Source organism: Lontra canadensis, unplaced genomic scaffold, assembly GCF_010015895.1.
Source record: "Lontra canadensis isolate GAN:19392208 unplaced genomic scaffold, GSC_riverotter_1.0 scaffold9, whole genome shotgun sequence".
In the NCBI taxonomy this organism is placed as follows: Eukaryota; Metazoa; Chordata; class Mammalia; order Carnivora; family Mustelidae; genus Lontra; species Lontra canadensis.
The window spans coordinates 37,372,495-37,396,097 of NW_022631003.1; the positions used below are offsets into that span (position 1 = coordinate 37,372,495).

General features: G+C 38.6%; 1 protein-coding gene across 1 annotated transcript in view; it reads right to left on the reverse strand.

Moving 5' to 3' along the window:
• PKP2 (plakophilin 2) overlaps positions 1-23,603 on the reverse strand; it is a 90,415-nt gene that overhangs the window by 19,249 nt on the left and 47,563 nt on the right. Inside the window, exons 6-9 of the mRNA XM_032855339.1 lie at positions 19,411-19,588; positions 4,031-4,148; positions 3,015-3,179; positions 1,948-2,121 (exon numbers count right to left, since the gene is read on the reverse strand). Of these exons, the coding sequence (XP_032711230.1) occupies positions 1,948-2,121; positions 3,015-3,179; positions 4,031-4,148; positions 19,411-19,588 (635 nt within the window). The remainder of the gene's footprint in view (positions 1-1,947; positions 2,122-3,014; positions 3,180-4,030; positions 4,149-19,410; positions 19,589-23,603) is intronic.

Below are 23,603 nucleotides of genomic sequence, written 5' to 3' on the forward strand. Positions count from 1 at the left end.
CAATATTTCTGTATCTATTCTCGGGAATGTGGAAACATCTCTGGACTGCTTGGATTCCATGAGAGCTCTTGGAGTGAAAGAGGGCTAAAATCCAGGCTTAAAGGTTTAGCTCATACTGAACCCTACTTGGAGCACAGGGAACTCAGATATGCACACACACACGTGCACACCACGCTAATTCCTAACATTTTTTTTTAAGTTGGCTGGGAGTTAATGAGAGGGTTTCTGTAGTTTGGGAAAGTGAAAGAAATGGAAACCTCGCATGGGAAGATGGAAAGGTAAAATGATTATGTATCATTCAGGGCTCCCTGGTAGTTTCTTGTTCTTTCCTTTTTGTGTACAAGTAAATTTTGCAGAAAATCAAAGAGTTTATAGTTTGGTTTTATTTTTTTTAAGATTTTATTTTTAAGTAATCTCTACACCCAACATGGGGCTCAAACTTACAAGTCTGAGATCAAGAGTCCCATGCTCTACTGAATGAGTCAGCAGGTGCCCTGAGTTTGTTCATATTCTTAATCACAGTGCCAAGGTAAGAGAAATACTGGTTTTAGTATTTCACAATTTTGTTCAAAATAGAGCAAGCTTCTGTGTAAACACATTAATTAAAGAACAAATATGGCTTCTTTCTTTCTTTTTTTCTAAGATTTTGTTTATTTATTTGACACAGAGAGAGAGACAGTGAGAGAGGAAACACAAGCAGGGGGAGTGGGAGAGGGAGAGGGAGAGGGAGAAGCAGGCTTCTCACCAAGCAGGGAGCCCGATGCGGGGCTTGATTCCAGGACCCTGGGATCTAACCCAAGGCCTGAGCCTAAGGCAGATGCTTAACTGACTGAGCCACCGAGGCGCCCCATGAATATGGTTTCTTAAGAATAAATAATATTTTTGTTATCCACAAAGGGTAATCTTTCTACGGGGATGGATAATTGGAAACTGGACATAAAATGAACAGTTTTGTGTGGGGGGGGACTTATTATAATAACTTCATGATTAAGACAAAGAATACAAGCTTAGTTCAAGTAACTAAACTGTGTAATAAGAAGTAAAATACCTGGGGTGGGGAATAAGCTTTTACTGTTTTATGTATTTTGACTTTGCTGGTATAAAGTAAGCGCTTCAGGAAGAGAAGCAGCTCTTTATTTTCTGTTGAATTTCTGGGACGTAAAAGCACAGATGTCCTTTCCTACTCCATACACGGTGGACATCTGTTGTTTTTGCCTGGCCAGCACTCATTCTTCTTCTGCTAATGAGTCGCTACTTTAGCATTTCAGTCCATGTAGTCCCCGTGGCAGTGAGCCCGCCTGTTCAAACCCATGCCCCTGAAATTCATAGGTGGGCCCATCACCCAGACCTGGCTAGTCACAACATCACAGGCTACTAGCCACAGGTACTGGTTCAGATATGGGCAAGTGAGACTCATTTCTTGAGTTCCAAATGGAGCTATTGAGAAAATAGTAGTTTCTTTACTGTGGGGACATTGGGTGGATAAAATATAAGTCTGAAATCATTGGTGGCCTTTGCTGTCATATGAGAAGAGCCTTTGAAAACAAAAAAGTGGAAGAGGGAACCCAGAGATAGAGTTATAATTACAATTTCTGGGCACCTACCCACCATGACAGAAAGAAGACCCACCTTGACTTTCCAGTTAAACGAGCCAAGACATTTCTCTTTTTTGCCCAGGGCAGTGTAGGTAGGATTCTGAGACTCATAACTGAAAAAGCTCTAATATAAGTATCTAGGAGTCTTCCACTCACAGCCTTACTTGGGTCTGCAGAAATTGAGGCTGAAAGTCCCTACAAAGCAGGACACCTTGCTGGCAATTACTGAGAACTGTCTTGACAGAAGAGAAAAATCTTGTTCTTACTTCACTGTCTCATCTCTGAACCTAATGTAGGTATGTCCTACAATGCCATTATTTTTAAAAAGCAGAAGAATAGGAGTGATACTCACTGGTCCACTTCCTGCTGTGAGATTCTGCAGAGCTCCCAAAGACGCTTCCTGAGTGTAGTTTCGGACACTCTTTGCGATCAAGGACAAATACATCCGTATCACAATGGAATGCCACAGCCATTCCACACCCTTCGGGTTGCTCTTTTCTTCTGGCATCGGCATGTCCTGATATTGCTAACCATATACACAGTGAAATCCAGAATTAATGCCTTCAAGTGATTTCTACAATTCCATGCCCAAACTAAGGGAACAGAAATACCATCTTGTCTGGAGAGACTGACAATTTCCCTAATAACAAGCCCCTGATAAGGAAACGAAAAAGCAAACGTGTATGACTTCCAGTTAGTTAACTTTTAGCTCATAATGTCTGTTTCTTCTTAACAACACCCCAACTTTACATTTCATAGTGAGAGAAAACTCGAGAATGAAGCATAGACTGTTCTAGAATCGTTTTCAGGCTGCTGTTAAGGTAAAAGCTTACTTAGTCACAACCACTGTGGAGATAAGAAAAACAGGCCTCTTCCCTCAGTCTTGGAAAGTTGTCTGGGATAGCATCAGCATTCTAAATTTACCAGTTGTTCTCCAAGTTCACAAATATGTACCATGATAGTCTGAGGAATAGCAGGGGTTACATTCTTCCAGCTTTCATGAAATGCCAGTAGGGACAGTATTCCTTTGTATGGATATACTTTTAGGCTACCAAGAGCCAAACATCAGGGTTGCTTTTAAAGTTAAACGATTTATACACCATTGGCTATGCTGTATTAAGCGTATTTCCTAACTTACAAAGCATACAGTAGTATGATATAGTGGCTAACGAGGCAAATCTGGAGCCAGACCGCCTGGGATTAAATTCCATCCCCTCTATTACAATTTCCTGGATTTTTTGGGGGAAAATTAATTAGCCATTCTGTACTTCTGTTTCCTTGTCAGTAAATGATATTAATAATACACACCTCGTAGGGTTGATATAAGGATTAAAACAACTTAAAAGAGTGCCTGACATACACTAAGTACTCAGAAATACACAGATAAACACTTTTTCTTTCAAAGTCCTCCCAATATACCTCTTTTATTTTCCTGCTTCGACTGCCAAAACACCCAATACTTTTGTTGTTGTCAGTCTGGATAGTCCGGTTTTGAATATAGATACTCTGGGCATATCTGTCTGGGAGCTCTGTCTCCAGCTGGTAGGAGAGGTTATGAAGAATGCACACACAGTTCTCTGTGGCCTGAGAAAACAGGACATGAATCTTGATCATACACATACAGACATCCCTTTGCAGGTGTGATACCACAGGATGTATTAAGCTTTCACAGTTTAAAGGATGCAGTGGGGTGTGCTTGGACTGTGTCCGGGGAAGTGGAAAGAGGATGGCTAGATCACGAATGGTTATGAGCACAATGCTAAGGAGTAGAGGCTGAATTTCTTAAACCACTGGACAGCCTTTCTAGTTTATTTTTAAGAGTGTGTTCACACGATTCCCTATTTTAAGATACATAACTTAGTAGCCACATGGAGGTGGAAAACAGAAGATATTGTTTGCAGGACCAGTTAGGAGGCTACTGCATGGTAAGTATGAAAGATGCACAAACCAGGACAGTAGGAACCGCACAAGGGGGCAGGGGAGCAGACCAACTGGGGGCCATTTCTGAGGTGGAATACACGTGGTTTGCTGCTTGATGGCTAAAGGACATGAAGCAAGGAAGGTAGTCAGATTACTCAGGTTTCTTCTTTCATTTCGTGGGTGAGGATAATTATTAAAAAGGATTATTCAGACATGGAACAAGTTTGGGAATAAAGGAATAGATGACATTATTGCACATGGAGCACTTGGGCTCCTTTGAAATATCTACACAGAGTTGTTAAACAGGTAGTTGTAAATTTGGGTCTGGAAAGTAGACAGAAAAATGGGGGTAGGTAGACTTTTAATATTGCTAAGTACGGATGGGAAACCTTAAGCTTAGCAAGTGAGCTAATGAATAAATCTAAACCCAAAGAGAATACTTTGAGAATCTTCCGAAGTATCCTAGTAAGACAAAGTAAGTAATTCAAACAAGAGATATTTAATACACGGATCACCTTGTCGTCTGGCTGGTAGTCTGCAATGGTTCCTCTGACATAATGGACCAGCGAGTCGATCAGCCCATCACACCTTCTCATCACCTTCCTCCCGTCAGGCCCAGCTGAGCTCATATTTCTATCAGGAAAAACAAATAACCATAATATTTAAGCTGTGTATCTAATAGGCCTTTGCTTTAAAGTTTTACTTGATTGATGCTTCTTCCAAGTGTTTGGTAAACTGACAAATTGGTAAAAGTGGGGCAGACACGGGATCAGTTCATTATCAATTGATGGTCATAAAATCTGGACACAATCTCTAACTATATTCCTGGAACATGTCAGTGTGTCAATAAAAGCTTTCTGTCTACTTCACTCCAAGCACCAAGGTCACAGCATCATTTACTTAATCTGCAATCAGTTTTTGAGAGGGTAGATATGAAGCAAACACTTCACAACTAAAAGAACAAACGGCACATTCGACATAGTGGTATACTAGATGTCCAAGTACCAACCTGTTCTGTGTCTTAACTCTAAATAACTTAAAGTGACTTAAATTCTCTGGGACTGTTTCCTCATTTGTAAAGACATGATGTTGGACTCTATTATTTTGGGGTTTTGTAGCTTTCAGTGTAAACAATCACTGACAAATATCAAACCAGATGTTCTAAAATGTGATGACTCTATAAAATGGCAGAGAGATGTGACAAGAATGCGAAGTTCCACAGTGTGGAAGACCTAAGTCAAAAGCATGACCTATAAATATCTTTGCACTTAGTCTATTTCTAATTTTGCTAGGCCATGACACCTTTCTATAAACAGTAACTACATCTACAAGTGGAGGTCGCTTCCTTATAGAGGATTGAAACTTATCAAATATAGCAAAGTAATTTATTTGGGGATCAAATTTCAAATTCAGATGTTTATATTCTAGTATTATTATTATTACTATGTTCCTTTGGATTAAGGTTTTGTTAGCATCAACAATTAAAAAAATTTTCCTCCAAAAATGTTAATACTTCTGTCAACAAAAATGGTAAAAGAATAGCACATTCAGATTTTTAGAATTTTGAGAACCACCTTTACTTATTCCCTTTTGTTAACTTTAATTGCTAAGAACTATTCCTATAAAATTTATCAGATCAGTTTGTTTGTTTGGTTTCTTTGCTGGCAGAGTATTCAAAGTATTTGTTTATAATGTCTGTGTCATTCTGAACAGCAAAAGAACTACAATTCTGAGAACTTTTGGGTCTTATTTTCTTCATCTTTAAAATAATAAGTTGCATTAGGTGATTTCAAAAAGCCTTTCTGCCCCAAAATACTGCTTTGAATACACACTGTATAAGAGAACAAATGTACACAGCATGGTATCAAGAAGTAATGGGAAGAAAAAAGGAACACACAGCATTGTACCCTGCTCCCATGAAAATCACATCTATAGGACGAACTTGATGAAAAATACTATTTTTAACCCACAGAAATGCAATTTCATGATTCAATGTAATACTAGAAGAGATGAGACTAATATATATAAAACCAGGGAATACACTAACAATTTAATGTTTTCTGGATTGATACAATGAATTTTTAATTTTAACAAAATCCTTTCTGTGACTTTGGTTTTCATTTGACTATTCCAACTAAAGATTTACCTCCTTAATTTTTACTGTACCTGAAAAACCAACACTTCGTCCATTAAAAAAAGATAATGCGTGGGTTTAGAAACTATAAATCAAACCATTTTTATTATCGCTTTTTTCTCAAGAAATGATCATTTCAACCAATATCCTGTATCTATTCTCTGAAGAAGCCTGACAGAAAATGAAAAGGCATCTTTTCCAGTCATCTTCTTTTACACATGGAGAAACAGAGGTCCAAAGAGTTTGTCACTTCTCCCAGTAGAGTCAGAATGGGAGAGCCGTTCTTCATTCTGTTCTCAGGGGCGGCTGCAGACTAGAGCACACCTCATCAGCGTTCATTCACTCCGCCATTTGCTTAGCAAATACCAGATGTCTCCCAACTCCAAGACAACGTTATCACATGTTTTAAAGCTTCCCCTTGACCTTTTCAACCTCTGGCTTGGAGAAATGGCAGTAGTTTAAAATTGCTTTGACAAACCAAAAGGTTTCTCACTAGCTAAAGCCGCCACATACCTTGCAGATGGATGACCTAGCTTTGTTAAACTTCAGGGCGTTTATTTTGGGTGCGAATGGTAATTCGCTTTGGCGGGACTGCCAGTTCACAGGCGCGGACTCTTGTCTTGTAGTTTGGTATTATCCAGACTCTACTTGCTTGAAATGGGACTTATCAGGGTTTTCTGGCACTTGATACCTTTGTTGACAGAAAGGGCAACCCCACTGCTTCAGTATTTGCTCCTGCATATCAAAAATAGTTCCTACCTTACTCAGCTGCCCAGAAATATGAACGATAAGGGTGGATGATTTTATAGCACTACATCCATGAATAGAAGTCCCTAGTCAGAAAGGAATTTGTTATTGTACCACTCTGAAAATAAGCAGTAATTATGAAAGTGATATATCTATCGTAAGGTACTAAAATTTTTTTTTCAATAGCTAGTACTTAAGTTTGTGGGAATCAGAGAATTACCATGGCTAATCTTAGGCAGAATGGAAGCTTTTACAATTTATCTCCCAAATTCTGAGAAATATTTATTTATAACTATTTCCTATAGGTAGCCCAAAAGAGGTTTAATATGGAAAATATCCCACAATTATAAATGAAATAGTATCAAATATTTATACATGGCAACAATTATCTTATTGAAAAGTAAAAGAGAATGAGCATACACACTACTCAATAAAAATTGATTATCAGAGTTACCAATGAATATATTAGAAATGTTTAATTTAGTATCTATGACTTCAACTCAATTAGATGATGGTTTTACTTCTCTTGGTATAATCTAGCCAAAGTCTGGGTTAATACATCAGCAACATCTAGCCAACTAAAATATGTATGCTGTTGTACACTGAAATTGAAAAACCAGATCCTTGGACTTGGGTTGGAGGTTGGTAACCTGGCCTCAGAAGAAGGGAGAAGTGGGGAATATAAACTTCTCACACAAAAGCAGAATTATTTTGGAACTCTTCACCTTCCATGAGCCAGAATGGGGGGAACACCAGCTTGATTGGTTACTTATGCTTGATATGAGGAAGAATTTTTCTGGTAATAGGACTTGTAAATGGTGGAAAAAAATAGAATCTGAACCTCTGTATGTCTCTGAACAAAACTTTACAGATTTAGGAAGATTCAGGTGTTTTTTATCTAAAAGCAAATCAATGATTCATGACTCTCTTTACGACCACTTATCTCACACATTCCTGAGTGTCCTAATGAAAAGGAGAAAAGAAAACAAACACCCAGGACTTTGCTAGAATTAAAGGAAGAATGGCATGTCTTTGTTTAAGATTAATGACAGGTGACTAAACCTTAAATTCATATGGCAAACCAAAGAATGGAAAATGTCAAATGACAAAGTCAACTGCAACTTAGATAGACATTATAGTAGGTACTTTATAAACACTATTATCTGTAATTTCACAAAATTCTCCAAATTAGGGCATACTAAAATTTCATTTGGAATCCTGACCTGTGACTCTTGTTTAAAATCAGTCACTTAAGCCTCTGCCTTCAGCTCAGGTTATGATCTCAGGGTCCTGGGATCAAGTCCCACGTTAGGCTCCCTGCTCAATGGGGAGTCTGCTTTTCCTGCTCCCTCTGCCCATTCCCTTCCCACTCCCCCTCTGCTCTTGATCTGTCTCTGGCTTTCTCTCTCTCTCTCAAATAAATAAATAAATAAATAAATAAGTAAACTCTTAAAAAAAACAAAACACCAAAATCAGAATTACCTGCTTCTAATAGGCTTTTTACTGGCCCTTCCATAAGAAGTTATCTGTGTGCAGGCATACTGTTAACAGCTAGTTGGCCAGCACCAAAAAGAGGTTTGTTTCGACACAGAAAGTCCAAAGCTTAGTGTGTGGTGTATGGTCAACTAGCCTGGGGAAATGAATACTGTATGTTAACTATACTGGAATTAAAATTTTAAAAAAATTAAAAAAAAATAAAGTTAAAGGCTATAATTACTCACGAGATAGGAGATTAGCAGACAGCACAATAATATGGTTAAAGTGAATCTTCTCAAAACACTTCAACAACAAGTAATTCTAAGAGGCGGAGATTTTTTTTTTTTTTTAAATGGGGTGATATCTACTGGTAATAGGTGTAATTTCCTACAAATGCACAGTTTACATGTGTGTCACATGCAAGACCTACTGCCTATGGGACCAGTCTTCATGGTCTAGCTAGCATACTGAGAGAGTGATCACCTTGATGATTTTACAAATATTGTAGGTACATCTTCATATCCACCAACAACTATAGGATTTCAATATCGTGTATCGTAAACTGTGCAATAAGGCCTCAGTCCCCTAAGTGCTTGGTCAGAGTCCATTCTAAGACCCAACAGGCACTTGATAAGAGATTGGTGGATAAGGAGACGTCCTTCTTCCTCTTGTTATTTGAGATTTAGGTCTGGGCTTTTGTTTATCTTTCAGCTGATATATATCAAACAGTTGGGCCTTGTCTGTGATGAACCCAGAGAAAGTAGCAGAGGCAGCTTGTTATTGCATAGAACAAAAGGGGAACCTCATTTGAACTGGCAGAGGGACAAAAACTCTTTGCCAAGAAAAGGGCTTGTCTGTTACCTTGAAAGTCAGTATCAGTTCCCGAAGGTATCTGCACACAGCAGTCAAATCAACTGTTTGGTCTGCAAAAAGCAGCATCATTGGGAGGTAGAACAAAGCTCTCCCTCCTACACGTCTTGTTCCTTCCAGGACAAGGAACATTAACCGAACAAAGATATGTCAGCATCTATTACAAGAAAAGCTATTCAAGAAACCAGAAGGTAGAGGAGAAAATCTATCTTTAAAAATCCTTTGGTTTTGGGACGCCTGGGTGGCTCAGTTCATTAAGCGTCTGTCTTCAGCTCGGGTCATGATCCCAGGGTCCTAGGATCGAGTCCCACATTGGGCTCCTTGCTCAGCGGAGAGCCTGCTTCTCTCTCTCCCTCTGCCGGCCACTCTGACTGCTTGTGTTCTCTCTCTCTCTCTCTCTGTGTCAAATAAATAAATAAAATCTTTAAAAAAAAATCCTTTGGGGGTGCCTGGGTGGCTCAGTGGGTTAAAGCCTCTGCCTTCGGCTCAGGTTATGATCCCAGGGTCCTGATCGAGCCCCGCATTGGGCTCTCTGCTCAGCGGGGGGGCCTGCTTACTCCTCTCTCTCTGCCTGCCTCTCTGCCTACTTGTGATCTCTGTCTGTCAAATAAATAAATAAAATCTTAAAAAAAAAATCCTTTGGTTTTGCTTTCCTGTATTTTTCAGATCATCTAAAATTATTCTGAATAATCAATGTAGCCAGTAATCATCTGGTTAGTAGGTAACAGTCACTTCCTTTGGATTTAGCTGGCTCTTCAAGGTAGAATGCCAAATTCCATTTGGAATCAATTATAAACAGCAAACTAATTTTTTAAAATATGCCTGGGAGTCACTGGAACTTGAATAGACATTCTTGGCACCTAAAGGAGATGTCTTGGATGCCAGATAAGGATTGATGAAGACGCTTAAGACTTAGAGTAAAAGCATCTGAGGCTCAGACAGTCTGCACCTCCAGTACAGGCACAGATTTTTCACCACAGGATAGCAAAAAAGTCATCAGCTGCTTTATCCAAATATATCAACCTGCTCATTTTTTAATCATGATGAGTTTCAAAATTTTTAATAGTTCTAGGACGATAGTCAAGTTTTTTTTAAAAAAAGATTTTCAGTGACATAAGATATAGTTAATAATAAACTACTTCCAAATTAAGCTATACCAGATTTTTTTTTTTTTTAAACATGAGGATGCTAAGAGAGTGAATCTTAAAAGGTCTAACATAAGAAAAAAAAATCTGTTAACTAGCATGGGGACAGATGTTAATCAGACTAACTGTGGTGATCATTTCATAATGTCTACAAATATAAATTCATTATGTTGTAATGAAACTAATGTGTCGATTATACCTCAACAAACAAACAAACATAGGATGTTTTTAAAAATCTCTGACAAAGTCATTCTTGGGAATTTTTTGTTGTTGTTCAGGATCCAAGTCACATACTGACTGATACACAGAAAGGCAAGCAAATACAGTCCTCTTGATATAATAAAAATTATTCTTCTGCTACCTTGTTTTTTCTGCCTCCACATTAGTCCTATTCATGTATTCTTAATAATCATCCCAAGGCTGAGCCTGGGATACCAGTAAAGAGTTTCTTTGGTAAAGAGAAATGTCATATAATTACTGAGAAGTACAACTCCTAATCTGAGCCTATCTGCTAAGGGCATGAATACGATAGTGGAAAATTTAGTTTGAAGAACTGAGACATTTGCAAGTGTAGTTGTGCTGACTGACAATTCTAATGCGACCTAAACTCTTAAGAGCACTGGATTCAGGAAGATCAGAGAGGGGTGATCAGGTTAGCATAGCCGTATTTGCTTGGTTTGATGTTTGATTTGTTTGCTTTACTAACTTAATTACTGTTGAGAGATTTCAAACAGATGACCTAAAAACCCTGATATTTTACTTATAAACAATCATTTTTTAAAAATCAGGATTTTATATACCTATTTAAATACCACTTACATCTTTTAAATTCACTTGAAGAGAAAATTACACAACAATTTATCTCATAAAACTAGACATTTGTTTGTATTTTATTAGGGATCAAGAGTTCCTGTCCCAATTGCGGTCCTTTTAGCTGGATGAAAAATCAAATTGAAAAGAGACAGAAAAAGAGGAGAAAATCAAATAGCATATGTACAGAGAGTCCACATAGCCATGGAAATTCTAAAGACAGGCAAAATGAAGTATATATGTTATTCTAAACTGAGGATATAGGGGTAGGGGCCTGGGACTTCAGAAGAAAGGAATGCAATTGACAGGATGAAAAGAAGAGCAGATGTTTGGTAATTAGATGTTTGTCCTGCCACACAGATGGGACACTCAGATAAAATTTATCGCTGCTAATAACCTTTATTCTGGGAAAGACCGCCAATTTAGAGTTTTCTATGTAGTTAACAAAGAGGCAAAAATTTCTCTTGAGCACACAGGGTCTTGATTGCCTTCAGCTCAAAATAATCTTCATGTCAAGTGGCCCATCTTAGTGTGGCCTATCCTTGGCCCCCACAATATCTAAAATACACAACATATAAAATACAATTATGACTGATAGTATAACATTGCTAGAAATATTGCCAATTCTATTATTTATGGTATAGGGGAGCAAATTTTGCCACACCCATAAGCCTCTTTGTCATGTTATTTTAAGCTGGTTATTTTTAAGAAATAGCAAACACAGGAGAAGTTCTGCAAACCAAGCGGAAGTCACCCTTTCCTGAGAGACATTTACATTCCCTTACAATTTGTAAGGGAAATCTCCTTTTGTAAGGGCGTCCCTCTGCTGTAGCGGGAAGAGATTTGAATATAGCAGGCATCCAAGGAACAAATACAGTGTTAGATAAGAGGAAGAGGAAAGACAGATCAAATGGTAAAATATCAAGAAAGTTGGACTAGTTTCCTTTCTCAAATTTCTGATAATGGTTCTATAATTTGGGAGAGTCAAGTCACTGTCAATTTCTTCAAGATGAAGAAGGAGACTGCTAAGAAAGACTGCCGAGATGTGTTTGTGTTCAGTCTGTTGTGTCTTCCAGAACTTTGAACCTCACTGCTCTTGGAAAAAGGATATATTTCCCATTCTCTGACAGCTTCCACCATTCTCCATGGTCTTATACCTGTCCATTTCAGTCCAACCGGAACTCTGGAGACACTTTAATTTCTAACCTGTAGGTTCTTTCAGCTTCTTCTTCTTTAAGAGAGCAAAGAATCAGGAAAGACAAGAGAAGAAAGGAAAGGAGAAAGGAAAGAAAGAAAAGGAAGAAAGAAACAATGGGAATGACATGGAGGAATGGAGAAGTAATGATAAATCTTTGGTAGAAATTTCAAACTTCCTCCTGATAATAACTATTGGTTTTATTTGTCACATCCAAAGGTTTTCCAAAGGTGTGCCAATCCACGAGGTGGAACACACAGATTTGACAGCGATGTCACATCAACTCCTAAGAAGTTACCCATACTAAATAGAAAAGCAGGGGCTCATCACAGTGAGTGTGCATGTAGGAGGGGTGTCAAATCAAAGAAGACAGCTCATGCTTTTTGGTAATTTACAATTCTATGATTGTCACATAAATTTTTTGGAATCTGAAATATCCGAAGGAGTAGTCTATTGATTGCAATAAATTATCAAATGTCAAATAATGGCACACTTCTCGCCTTAAGTAAATGAAAATAATTTGGAAATAATGAATGGGTCATTTTAACATGTTTTCTCCACTCAAAAAAAGGAAAATGCTGAAGCTTTGTGATACCTTCCAAGAAAACAAAGGAACTGTTTCTTCTTTGAAAAGGGATATGTATAGAAAAAAAATATGCTTATACTCTAATTACCCACATTTTGATGTTAATTAACGAACAGAAATTCAGTGCCAGTGGCGTGCTGGTAGATTTTTATTCAAGAATCAGTTTTCTTTTTTCTTTCTTTTTTTAAGATTTTATTTATTTATTTGTCAGAGAGAGAGAAAGAGAGAGAGTACAAGCAGGGGGAATGGCAGGCAAAGGGAGAAGCACACTTCCTGCCAACCAGGAAGCCTGATGTGGGGCTCAATCCCAGAACCCAGGGATCATGACCTGAGCTGAAGGCAGATGCTTAATCAACTAAGCCACTCAGGTGTCCCAACAGTTTTCTAGGGGCAAGGGGGTGGGGAGACCTCTGACTTGTAGCATTTGCCAATTTCTGTGGTGTAAATACTCCCACTGTGGCCGATTTCAAACTACCAACATGATGTCACTGTCTGTGGAGTTATTAAGAAATGCGGACTATTGCTTTTGCTGGCTCTAGCACAAATTGGGAATGTACCATTTTACTTCTCCTCTCCTAGCTTGGAGTTTACTACTTATTATTGCTAGCATAATATTGTTTAAGATGTTTCCTCTTTGCAAACAATGTATCACCTTTCAGTGAGTAACTTCAGTTGTTGTAAGTATGTTAATTCCAAAGGGACCTAAAGAAATCACCAAGGCCCATGCATGGAAAATGCTGCTGCAGACAGATGCTAATCCTGTAGAGAAGTCTGATACCTGACAAATATCCTGGAACTGACAGTGCTGGTCTTTTCAAAGGATAAACTTTGCACGTTCTCTTGTGGGAATGCAGTCTCACTGTACCAGCTCCAGGTGGCCAGAGCCAGAGCCACTGCTGCAAAGCAAGTTCATTAACAACGCAAAATCTTACCTGCAGAGCAGATTCACTAAACCATTGCTCTAGGCAGACCAAGCGAAGCCCCTCTCAAAACTGATCTCAGTGTCACATTAATAAAGGAAAAAAGTCACTGGTGTATGCAGTTTTTCTTTGAGGAGATTAAAAAAATTTAGCTGCACTGAGTCAACCACAGTGCCAAAGATGTTGCTCATGTTGCCAATTCATTGTTGGCTCTGCACCCACTGCAGGAGAGAATACCTCAAATAAACTTAGAGCAATTAAGATACTTGCTAACATCATGATCTTATTCAGCAAGATTCACTTTTCTAAGAACCAGTTACCATTCATCTTAAAATCTGTTTAGAGAAGCTGTGGTCATAAATAAGCAACTACAGAGCAGATACCTCTATTGTTATGGAAATTGAGACTATTTGATCACAGGTTCCCTAGAAGGCTCTTCTTGCATTCTGCGGGTTTCTCCTAGTGGCTTTTATACTCTTTGTGACAATGTCTAACCTAACATTGTTGCCTACAATGCCTTCTCCTTCCCTGGAAATGTCTCCCACTTCATAGGCTTCATCCTTTGTATCTTCTCGCTTCTGTGAAATGGAATGCAGAGTTCCATTTGCATAGAACTTATAAAACCAATGAGACACAGATGCAATGCCCTTAAGAAGACTTGGATGTGAGTATAAATTGGTCTACCCAGCTGTGTGAGGTTGCAAGGCTGTGAAGGACAGATTTTTTTTTTTTTTTAAGATCTTATTTATTTATTTGACAGAGAAAGAGAGAGATCACAAGTAGGCAAGGCAGAGAGGCAGGCAGAGAGAGGGGCAAGCAGGCTCCCTGCCAAGCAGAAAGCCCGATGCGGGGCTCGATCCCAGGACCCTGAGACCATGACCTGCGCCAAAGGCAGAGGCTTAACCTACTGAGCCACTCAGGTGCCCAAGGGTAGAGGTTTTATCCACATCAGCACAGTCTGTAGAAATGTGACAAACACGAACATACGAATATGTGGCTTTGGAGATAGGCTTCCTGGATTTGAATTTCAGCTGTCTCTTGCTAGCTGCATGATGTTGGAAATGCCACTTTACCTATCTGAACCCCTTAACTATAAAATGGGGAAATCTTGTTTTACAAGGCCTACTGTAATAATAAACTAAGAAAATTCTCATAAAGCATTCAGAAGTTTCTAGAACATAATATACAATAAATGTCAGCTATTATTATTGCAAATTAGATACACAAATGAAATAAGACATATTGAAGCATGTACTACTGGCATTCAATTTGGTAGATTTTTTTGTTATATTCTGCTTCTAAAAGTAGTTCAAATCAGTGGTTTGAATTGGCTTTGCAAACACTAAAATGGTGTCATACTGGTGGGAGTGTATTCAGCTATCACATCTTCTGGAATGTGTGTGTCAGCTAAGGCATGCTTCACTCAAACCATCCAAGTCTTTTATTCCTCATTCATAAGGAAAAACAGCAGGAAGATTTGAAACTAACATCTTTGTCTTTCTTACATTATTCACCTTCTCAATACACCTTTCCTGTTAATATTATAATTACTCTTCACACAGAACTTCATATTTCTATCCTCCCACCCTAGATAATCTTGCTTATAGAAGAAAAAAATTAACTCCTTAACATGACCTTCAAGGCCCCCACAATCAGACCTTAGCCTATGTTTCCAACTTCTGTTTGATTACTTCCCATCTCAAATCTGATGCTCTCACCAGACTTGATTATGCACTCAGTTCATCAGGCATTTCCATTTGGTCATTCCTTCTTTTATTTTTTTCATTCAATACTTTATAGTTGCTTACTGTATGCCAGAAGTTTGCTAGGCATTAGGGATTAAAGTAAAAGGAATACACAGGCTTGTTCACATTTGTCGAGAATGAGCCCAACATATGAAAGAAGAAGAGCAAGTGGAGAAGAGATATAAATTTAAAAACAGAGTCCCATGAATGTTGAGTTTCTGTCCTAGTCCTTGAGGTCATGGTTCCTAGTGCACTTCCTTCCCTTCCACAAGTGACCATCAACATCTCACCCACATGAGCCAATGAATCCTTACTTGGCTTTAGCAAGTTTGAAAATCTCATTTTGAGTTGAAAGAGTCCTGACTGATACTTTAAGAACTCTGATGTAACACAGTCCGGCAATGGGAGCTACAGAGAAATTCTGAGATGCAAAATGTTTTGAAATAGATCAAAATGTGTTATTAGATCAAAAGTGCAATAAAAAAGCAGATCTAGCAAACTGTACAGAAGATGGAGTCAAAGAGACCGTTTAGGCACCTCTTCTGCTGTTCAAGGATTTGAGTCCCTAGTCCTTAGAGAATTTCTGACTGTTGAAATAATCCACCAAAGCCCAGTTCATTTGGCACCTCTTCTATAGCATCTTTCTGATTCCACTCTGCTGGCATGAATGGTCCTTTGTTTTGTATTCCTGCAGCACTTCCCTTGTACCTCTGACACCATGGTTCAGCTGCATCAGAATCACCTGGATGGCTTGTTAAAACTAGATTGCTGCCCCCTCCCCTCCATTAGAGTTTCTGATCAGAAGGTCTGGGGTGGAACCCGAGGATTCTAACAGGTTCCACGTGGTGCAGGTGGTAATGCTCCAGGAGCCATTGGTCTAACATATTTCATCATAAGCTGTGTTCTCTTTCCTTTGCTCATCTGTAGCCCCTGGTAGGTTAACAGTTCCCTAAGGATTTTCTTATTCATCTTTGTGAATTCTCCATAAGTAACATAAAAGCTTATACAAAATTGGTATTTTGATACGGTGTTTGATTAACTATGGAGATAAGATAAATATTTTACCATAATAAATTCTCTTACTTACCATCTAGATTCCCTCAAAAAATGAACTGTAACTAGAGAAAATATCAAAAGCGGAATATATTATAACCTCTCATGGGCTGCCTAATTCAATTACATCTTTTTTTTTTTTTTTTTTTTTTTTTTTTGAGAGAGAGCACAAATGTGGAGCCTGGGCTCAATCTCACAACCCTGAGATCATGATCTGAGCTGAAGTCAACAGTTGGATGCTTAACTGACTTAGTCCACCCAGGTGCCCCTTGATTATATCTTCCATTTGATTTCTTTTAATCCTTGCACGTAAAGCACAATGATTATTTTCAAATATAAGAAAGCTTGAGATGCATGATCTTAGATAAGTTCAGACTAGCATTTTTCTTCCTCCTGCATGTACTTCTATTTTCTCTTGATTTAGCTGGCATCTGACAGTCCAAAGGAGAAAATATTTCAAGCACTTTTTCATCCCACTATTTAGAAAAGCTGATCAAATTAACTTCTTTGGTAGCTGTTCTTATGGCGAAACTTTCTGTCCCTTTAGGTTTTGTTGCCTTACAGCTATTTAAAAACATCTAGGAATACATTTAGCTAAGTAGGCAAAAGAACTCTATACTAACAACAATAAGACACTGATGAAACAAATTGAAGACATGAATAAAGAGGAAGATATACCATACTCATGGATTGGAAGAATTAATATATTTAAATTGTCCATTCTACCCAAGGCAGTCTACAGAGTCAATGCAATCCCTATGAAGTTTCCAAACACATTTTTCACAGAAATCAAACAGACAACTCTACAATTTGTATGAAATCACGAAAGATCCCAAATAACCGAAGAGTCTTGAGAAAGAAGAGGAAAGCCAGAGGCATCACACTCCCTGATTTCAAACTATATTACAAAGCTCTAGTAATCAAAACAGCAGGTTGTACTGGCATAAGAACAAACACAAAGATCATTGCAATAGACTAAAGAGCCCAGAAATAAACTTGGGCAGATATGGTCAATTAACTTGCAACAAAGAAGTCAAGAATACTTGGGGAAAGTGGAGAAAGGAGAAAGGTAAATCTCTTTAATAAACGGTGCTGAGAAAACTGTAGCCACATGCAAAAGAATGAAACTAGACCACTATCTCACACCATACACCAAAATTAACTCAGAATGGATTAAAGGCTTGGCTATAAGACCTGAAACCATAAAATTGCTATAAGAAAACATAGGCAGTAAGCTTTTTGACATCAATCTTGGTGATTATTTTTTGGATCTGACACCAAAAAAAAAAAAAAAAAAAAAAAAAAGGTAACAAAAGCAAAAATCATGAAGTGGAATGGTGTCAAACCAAAAAAGCTTTTGCACAGCAAAGAAAACCATCAATAAAATGAGAAGTCCACCTATGGGATGGGAGCAAATACCTGCAAATCATATATCTGATAAGGGGTTAATATCCAAAAATATATGAAGAACATGCAATTCAATAGTAAATACAATCTGATTAAAAAATAAGCAGAAGATCTGAATAGACGTTTTCCAAAGAAGATACAGAGATGGCCAACAGGCACAGGAAGAAATGTTCAACATCACCAGGGAAGTGCAAATCAAAACCACAAGGAGATATCACTTCACACCTGTTAGTATGGCTATCCTCAAAAAGACAAGAAATAACAAGTGTTGGTGAGGATATAGAGAGAAGGCAACCCTTGTGCAGTGCCTGTAGGAATGTTAAGTTGGCACAACCACTGTGGAAAACATTACAAAAAAATCGAACACAGAACTACTATATGATCCAGCAATTCCACTTCTGGGTATTTATTCAAAGAAAAGGAAAACACTAACTTGAAAATATATATGCACCCTCATGCTCCCTGAAACATTATTCATAATAGCAAAGAAATCAAGCTAAGTATCTCTCAACAAGAGAATGGATAAAATCTGATATATATATACACACATAGGTATCTGTGTGTGTGTATGTATGTATATATATATATATATATAGAAAATATTATTCAGCAACAACAAAGAATGAAATATTGCCACTGGCAACATCATGGATGGACCTTGAGGGCATTATGCTAAGTGAAATAAATCAGACAGAGAAAGACAAATACTATATGATCTCATCTATAAATGGAATCTAAAAGAAACAAAACAAAACAAAAAACCAAGGTTATGGGGTGTCTGGCTGGCTCAGTTGGTGGAGCATGTGACTTTTATCTCAGGGTTGTAAGCTTGAGCCCCATGTTGGGTATAGAGATTACTTAACAACAAAAACAAACTCATGGATACAGAGAACTGGTTGGATTGTCAGAAGCAAGAGGGGTAGGCAAAATGGGTAAAAGTTGTCATAAGCTACAATTTCTAGTCATAAAATAACGAAGTCGAAATAAACCATAAAGGAGATAAATTTTTCATATGCCATAAACAACTTAGTCAATCCTGAAGAATAAATTATTAACTATAACTATAGTTAATAATACTATATTACATATTTGAAAGTTGCTAAGAGAGAAAAGTCTTAAAAGTTCTCCACACAAGAAAAAAGAAATTCTGTAACAGTGCATGCCAATGAATGTTATCTCAACTTACTGTGGTGACTGCAATATATACAAATATTGAATCATTATGACTAGTATAATGTATAAGATAGAAGAATAAAAGCACTAGGTTTAAAATGATATTTTAACCATATCAGTCAATTAGATTTTTGTAAATTAAAAAATATCATGGAGCCTATGTTGAACCCTGGGAGATAGAGAAGGCCTGTCTGCCTGGGATTCTGGGTATTCAGATCACATCTCTGTTTTCTTTATTGGAACTGATAGCCTCTCTCTTGTGAGCTAATGTGGGTCGCTGACAAAATCAAACTTGCCTAGAAACAATATTCTGTTCTTACTTTCCCTTTCTCATTGTCTCCACACGCCCCACTGGTAACAATGGGAAAGGACACGCTTCTTGTGCTTCTTATATTTAGAAGGACCTTTATAATTTTTATTGGTCTCGTGGTTGTGAGTTCGAGGCCCACATTGGGTATAGAGATTTTTTTTTTTTTAAGATTTTATTTATTTATTTGACCGACAGAGATCACAAGTAGGCAGGCAGAGAGAGAGGAAGGGAAGCACGAGATCTCCAGGTAATGAGGTAGAGCTTTAGAAACCCAGATGCAGTATGTAAGGTATACAGAAAAAAAGATCTGTAGAGTGGCATTACCTTAAGCATCCTGTGACGTTGTAAAATATATCAAAATCAAGCAAACCATTTGCTTTGGGGTAGTCTCCCTCTGGCCACCCCGAGAAGGGAATGATGATATTCTCAGTCAGGATAAGCAAGGCTTCTGTTATCATGAGATTCTTGAGTTTGTCATTAGATGACAAATTCCACAGCAAACCTAGAAAAGCAAAGAGTACTATCAAAACAGTGCAGGGATGAGTCAAATGACTGCTGAAAAGATGCATTAGAGCCCATACCCCCCAGGCTGTGGCTAGCTATTGGGAAAAAAGGGGGAGGGAGACAGAACTTTTCCAACCAAAAGAATCGGTTTTGAGTTTGTTAGATGGCAATGAAGCTGATCCGTAATGAGAGAGAGAGAGATTCATGATATAAAAGTATGCCAGCTTAAATTAACCGTTAAAGAAATCCTTTAACATTTATGTTGTTTCTCTTAAAAGATCCTACCATTAGGCTGACCTCACTGAGAGAATAAATTCTGGTCTCACCAATACACAGGCTGAAAATTATCCTATTTTAATAAAGACTTCAATGTAGTTTGGTTGTTGTTGTTGTTTTGTTTTTTAAAGATTTTATTTATTTGACAGAGAGAGACCACAAGTAGGCAGAGGCAGGAGGCAGGGAGGGGGAGCAGGCTCCCCGCTGAGCAGAGAGCCCGACACAGGGCTCGATCCCAGGACCCTGGGATCATGACCCAAGTCGAAAGCAGAGGCTCAACCCACTGAGCCACACAGGCACCCCAAGACTTCAATGTTTTTATTTTTATTTACTTAGTTTAAAAAAAAAAAGATTTAACTTTTTTTTTTTTTTTTTTTAAAGTAATCTCGAGGGGTGCCTGGGTGGCTCAGTGGGTTAAAGCCTCTGCCTTGGGCTCAGGCTGTGATCCCAGGGTCCTGGGATAGAGTCCCACGTATTGGGCTCTCTGCTTGGCGGGGAGCCTGCTTCCCTTCCTCTCTCTCTGCCTGCCTACTTGTGATCTCTGTCTATCAAATAAATAAATAAAATCTTTAAAAAAAGTAAAATCTCTATACCCAATGTGGGCCTCGAACTCACAACCACAAGACCAAGACTTCAGTGTTTTTAAAGGGTCGTATTTTTTTCTCCTGTAGAAACAGGGAGAGAATATTTCCCTCTGCCTCCTGCTCCCCACTACCTGCAACTTCTGCCCGATATTTGCCACCCAGTGAGAGCAGGAAGGGCCCATGGAAAACCTTTGCCTATACCCACACCTGTCTCCAGTAGGCTGATCAACATCGCCAGTTAATATTTATTAAATCCTACCCAATGGTAGACTTTCTGTCCTCCTGGAATTTATGCTAGATACCTCGTGTATTTCCTATATTACGGTTTGGCAGTGAAGGAGATACAAGAGTATTTGATCAATTTGCCAACGTGTATGGCCTAAAGCATTGGTCTAAGGCTGGTACCACTGTCTCATTCAACTTCCCTTTCCTCTTGAAACCTCTCCCCTGACCCGCCATTAAAGAGAAAGGCTATATTAGCCAACACTGAAAGAAATGAAGATAACAGCGTACTGTACCTTCCAGGGCATCTGTGAGACAGAGGCTGAAGCTGGGTATCTCAGAAAGAATGCAAAGTGGCACATACATTGAGGATTTGATTCTCTTACAAATGAGGCATTCAAATACTTCAGATTCAGTGCAAGGACCACGCCCCTCTTGCTGGCTATTCCAGTGACTCCCAGGAGGGGTAAAGTTGCCTTACCTTCCTTCACACCTCAGTAAATGACTAACTCACTAGCATCCAGGAGGGCAGAGAGAGAGAAGGGGCTGAAAGAGAAGGGATCTTCATTTTCTTCCCTATTCATTCCCCTCACCACCCAGTCAGTAATTCCAACTTTTATTTTTTTATTTTTTAAGATTTTATTTATTTATTTGACAGACAGAGATTACAAGTAGGCAGAGAAGCAGTCAGAGAGAGGAGGAAGCAGGCTCCCCGCCGAGCAGAGAGCCCGATGTGGGGCTCGATCCCAGGACCCTGGGATCATGACCTGAGCCGAAAGCAGAGGCTTTAACCCACTGAGCCACCCAGGCGCCACCTAATTCCAACTTTTAAAATGTACTGCTTTGTCTGCAAAAAAGAAAGAGGAAGCACTGGTATACAGGACTGTCTACTCAGTGAAAAAAGCAAAGGTGCTCTTTCGGGTGGGGGCGGGGCTTAATTCAGTGGTGATAACATCAGCCCTGATTTTAATGACTGAAATAATCATCTGTGCAGTTAAAGTGTGCAAATTATTCGACCATACTAATACTTGGCCCACCATTTAGAACACTCGAGGCCAGACACAGTCTCCTGACCTTCATCAGTTTACTTTGGCTGTGTACCAGTACGTAATTTCTGAAACGATAACCAAATTTCCACTGCAGCCTACGCTGAGCTTCCGTCAGATAGAGTGACACTGGGTCTAGTGTCTGGCGAGGCCCAGCATTCTGGCTCAGGAGGAGGTCTTCTCCTGCTCCAACTGGCTTTGGGGTTTAGCCAGGAGCAGCGTCTCTCAGTCTCAGGATTTGCAACACAATTACTTCATTACTCCCACTTCATCTTGAGGGGCACTGGATGGGGGAGTGACAGAATAAAACTCCAAAGGTGGCTGAAAACAATTTAGAGGCAGGTGTGAGGTTGAGTTGCGTGGTTACTAAGCCACTAAAGAAAGTTAAGAAGAAAAGAGAGAAAAGGAAAAAAAAAATAGCTTCCTATTTTAAATAAATAAACAAATTAACAGTCTCTGCTTGCCAGAGGCTTAAAGATGTAAAGCATAATGACATTTCCTCCTTTTTAAAAAGGACCACACACGGCACTCAAAGGAAAAGTATACCTTACAATAAAAACCAGAAGAGGATTAATTTTAAACAAAGGGAGTGGAATTTTCCTTCAAAAGTCGGATGTCCTTTATAGCTTGGCATGTGGTATTACTTCTATAAAAGAATCCGGTTTGGGAGTGTGAGTATAATTTTTGAATTTTTAACGTAGGATATCTTATAGAAATATCATGCCTGCCAAATTTTTGTATGGCACGAAGCTAGGAAGGAACTTAAGTGTTCACTAGAGATTCGAGATTACACATACTTAAAACATTCCTCCTACATGTACATACAAAATCAATAAAGGACCAACTACGGAATGGGAAAATACGTATGACAATACAAGGTTAATTTCCTTAATACAGAGTTCTTATAAGTCACTAAAGTTTCAATTGCTTGAAAAATTAATCCAAGCTAAAAAATATTAGAATCTAATACACATAGTAATGAAAGAAATGCAGATTTAACACCTAGATATCTTTGTGTGTGTGTGTGTGTGTGTGTGTGACTATAAGAAGGCAAAACCAGAACTAATGAGTGGAAATTCTAGGGAAAAAGATTCTAGCTCACTGGAAATACAAACTTCTAAGAGAGCTTTGAAGGAAAGAGAAAGATCTGCTTGTAAGATCCAGCTCTATCGCTGGAGCTGATAAAAAATGAGCTCATCCTTTGGGGAAACATTGACAAGGGGTTTTTTATCCCAAAGCTAGAGTGCTACACTAGACTAGCAGTTTCTAAATGAAACTCGTGGCATATCTGAATCACATATTTCTGGGCCACATCCCAAATTCACTAGCCAGAATCTCAGAATGGATCTTAGGAATCTGTATTTTAAAAATGATTCCCAATAGGAGCCCCTGGGTGGCTCAGTCATTAAGTGTCTGCTTTTGGGTCAGATCATGATCCCAACGTCCTGGGATTGAGCCCTGCTTCAAGCTACCTGCTTGGTGGGAAGCCTGCTTCTCCCTCTCCCACCTCCCCTGCCTGTGTTCCCTCTCTCATGGTGTCTCTGTCAATAAATAAAATCTTAAAAATTAAAAATTAAAAAAAAAGGTTCCCAGAGTACCTGGCTGGTTCAGTTGGTAGAGTGCACGACTCTTAAATGCAGGGTCATGAATTTGAGTCCCATACTGGGTTTACTTAAAAAAAATGATTCCCATTTCTGGCATTGAGAAACAAACAGACCAAATGACCCTTGATAGAGGTTCCTTTCAATGACCTGATTCTAGATGCCTCGAGATAGTATTAGGGTTTAGGTTTTCATTGGTCTCACCTTTAATTTCTAGTTAATTTATTCATAGCACCCAGATCTCTATTATAGTTCTTTGTTGCAGCTGATAAGCCTGTCATTTT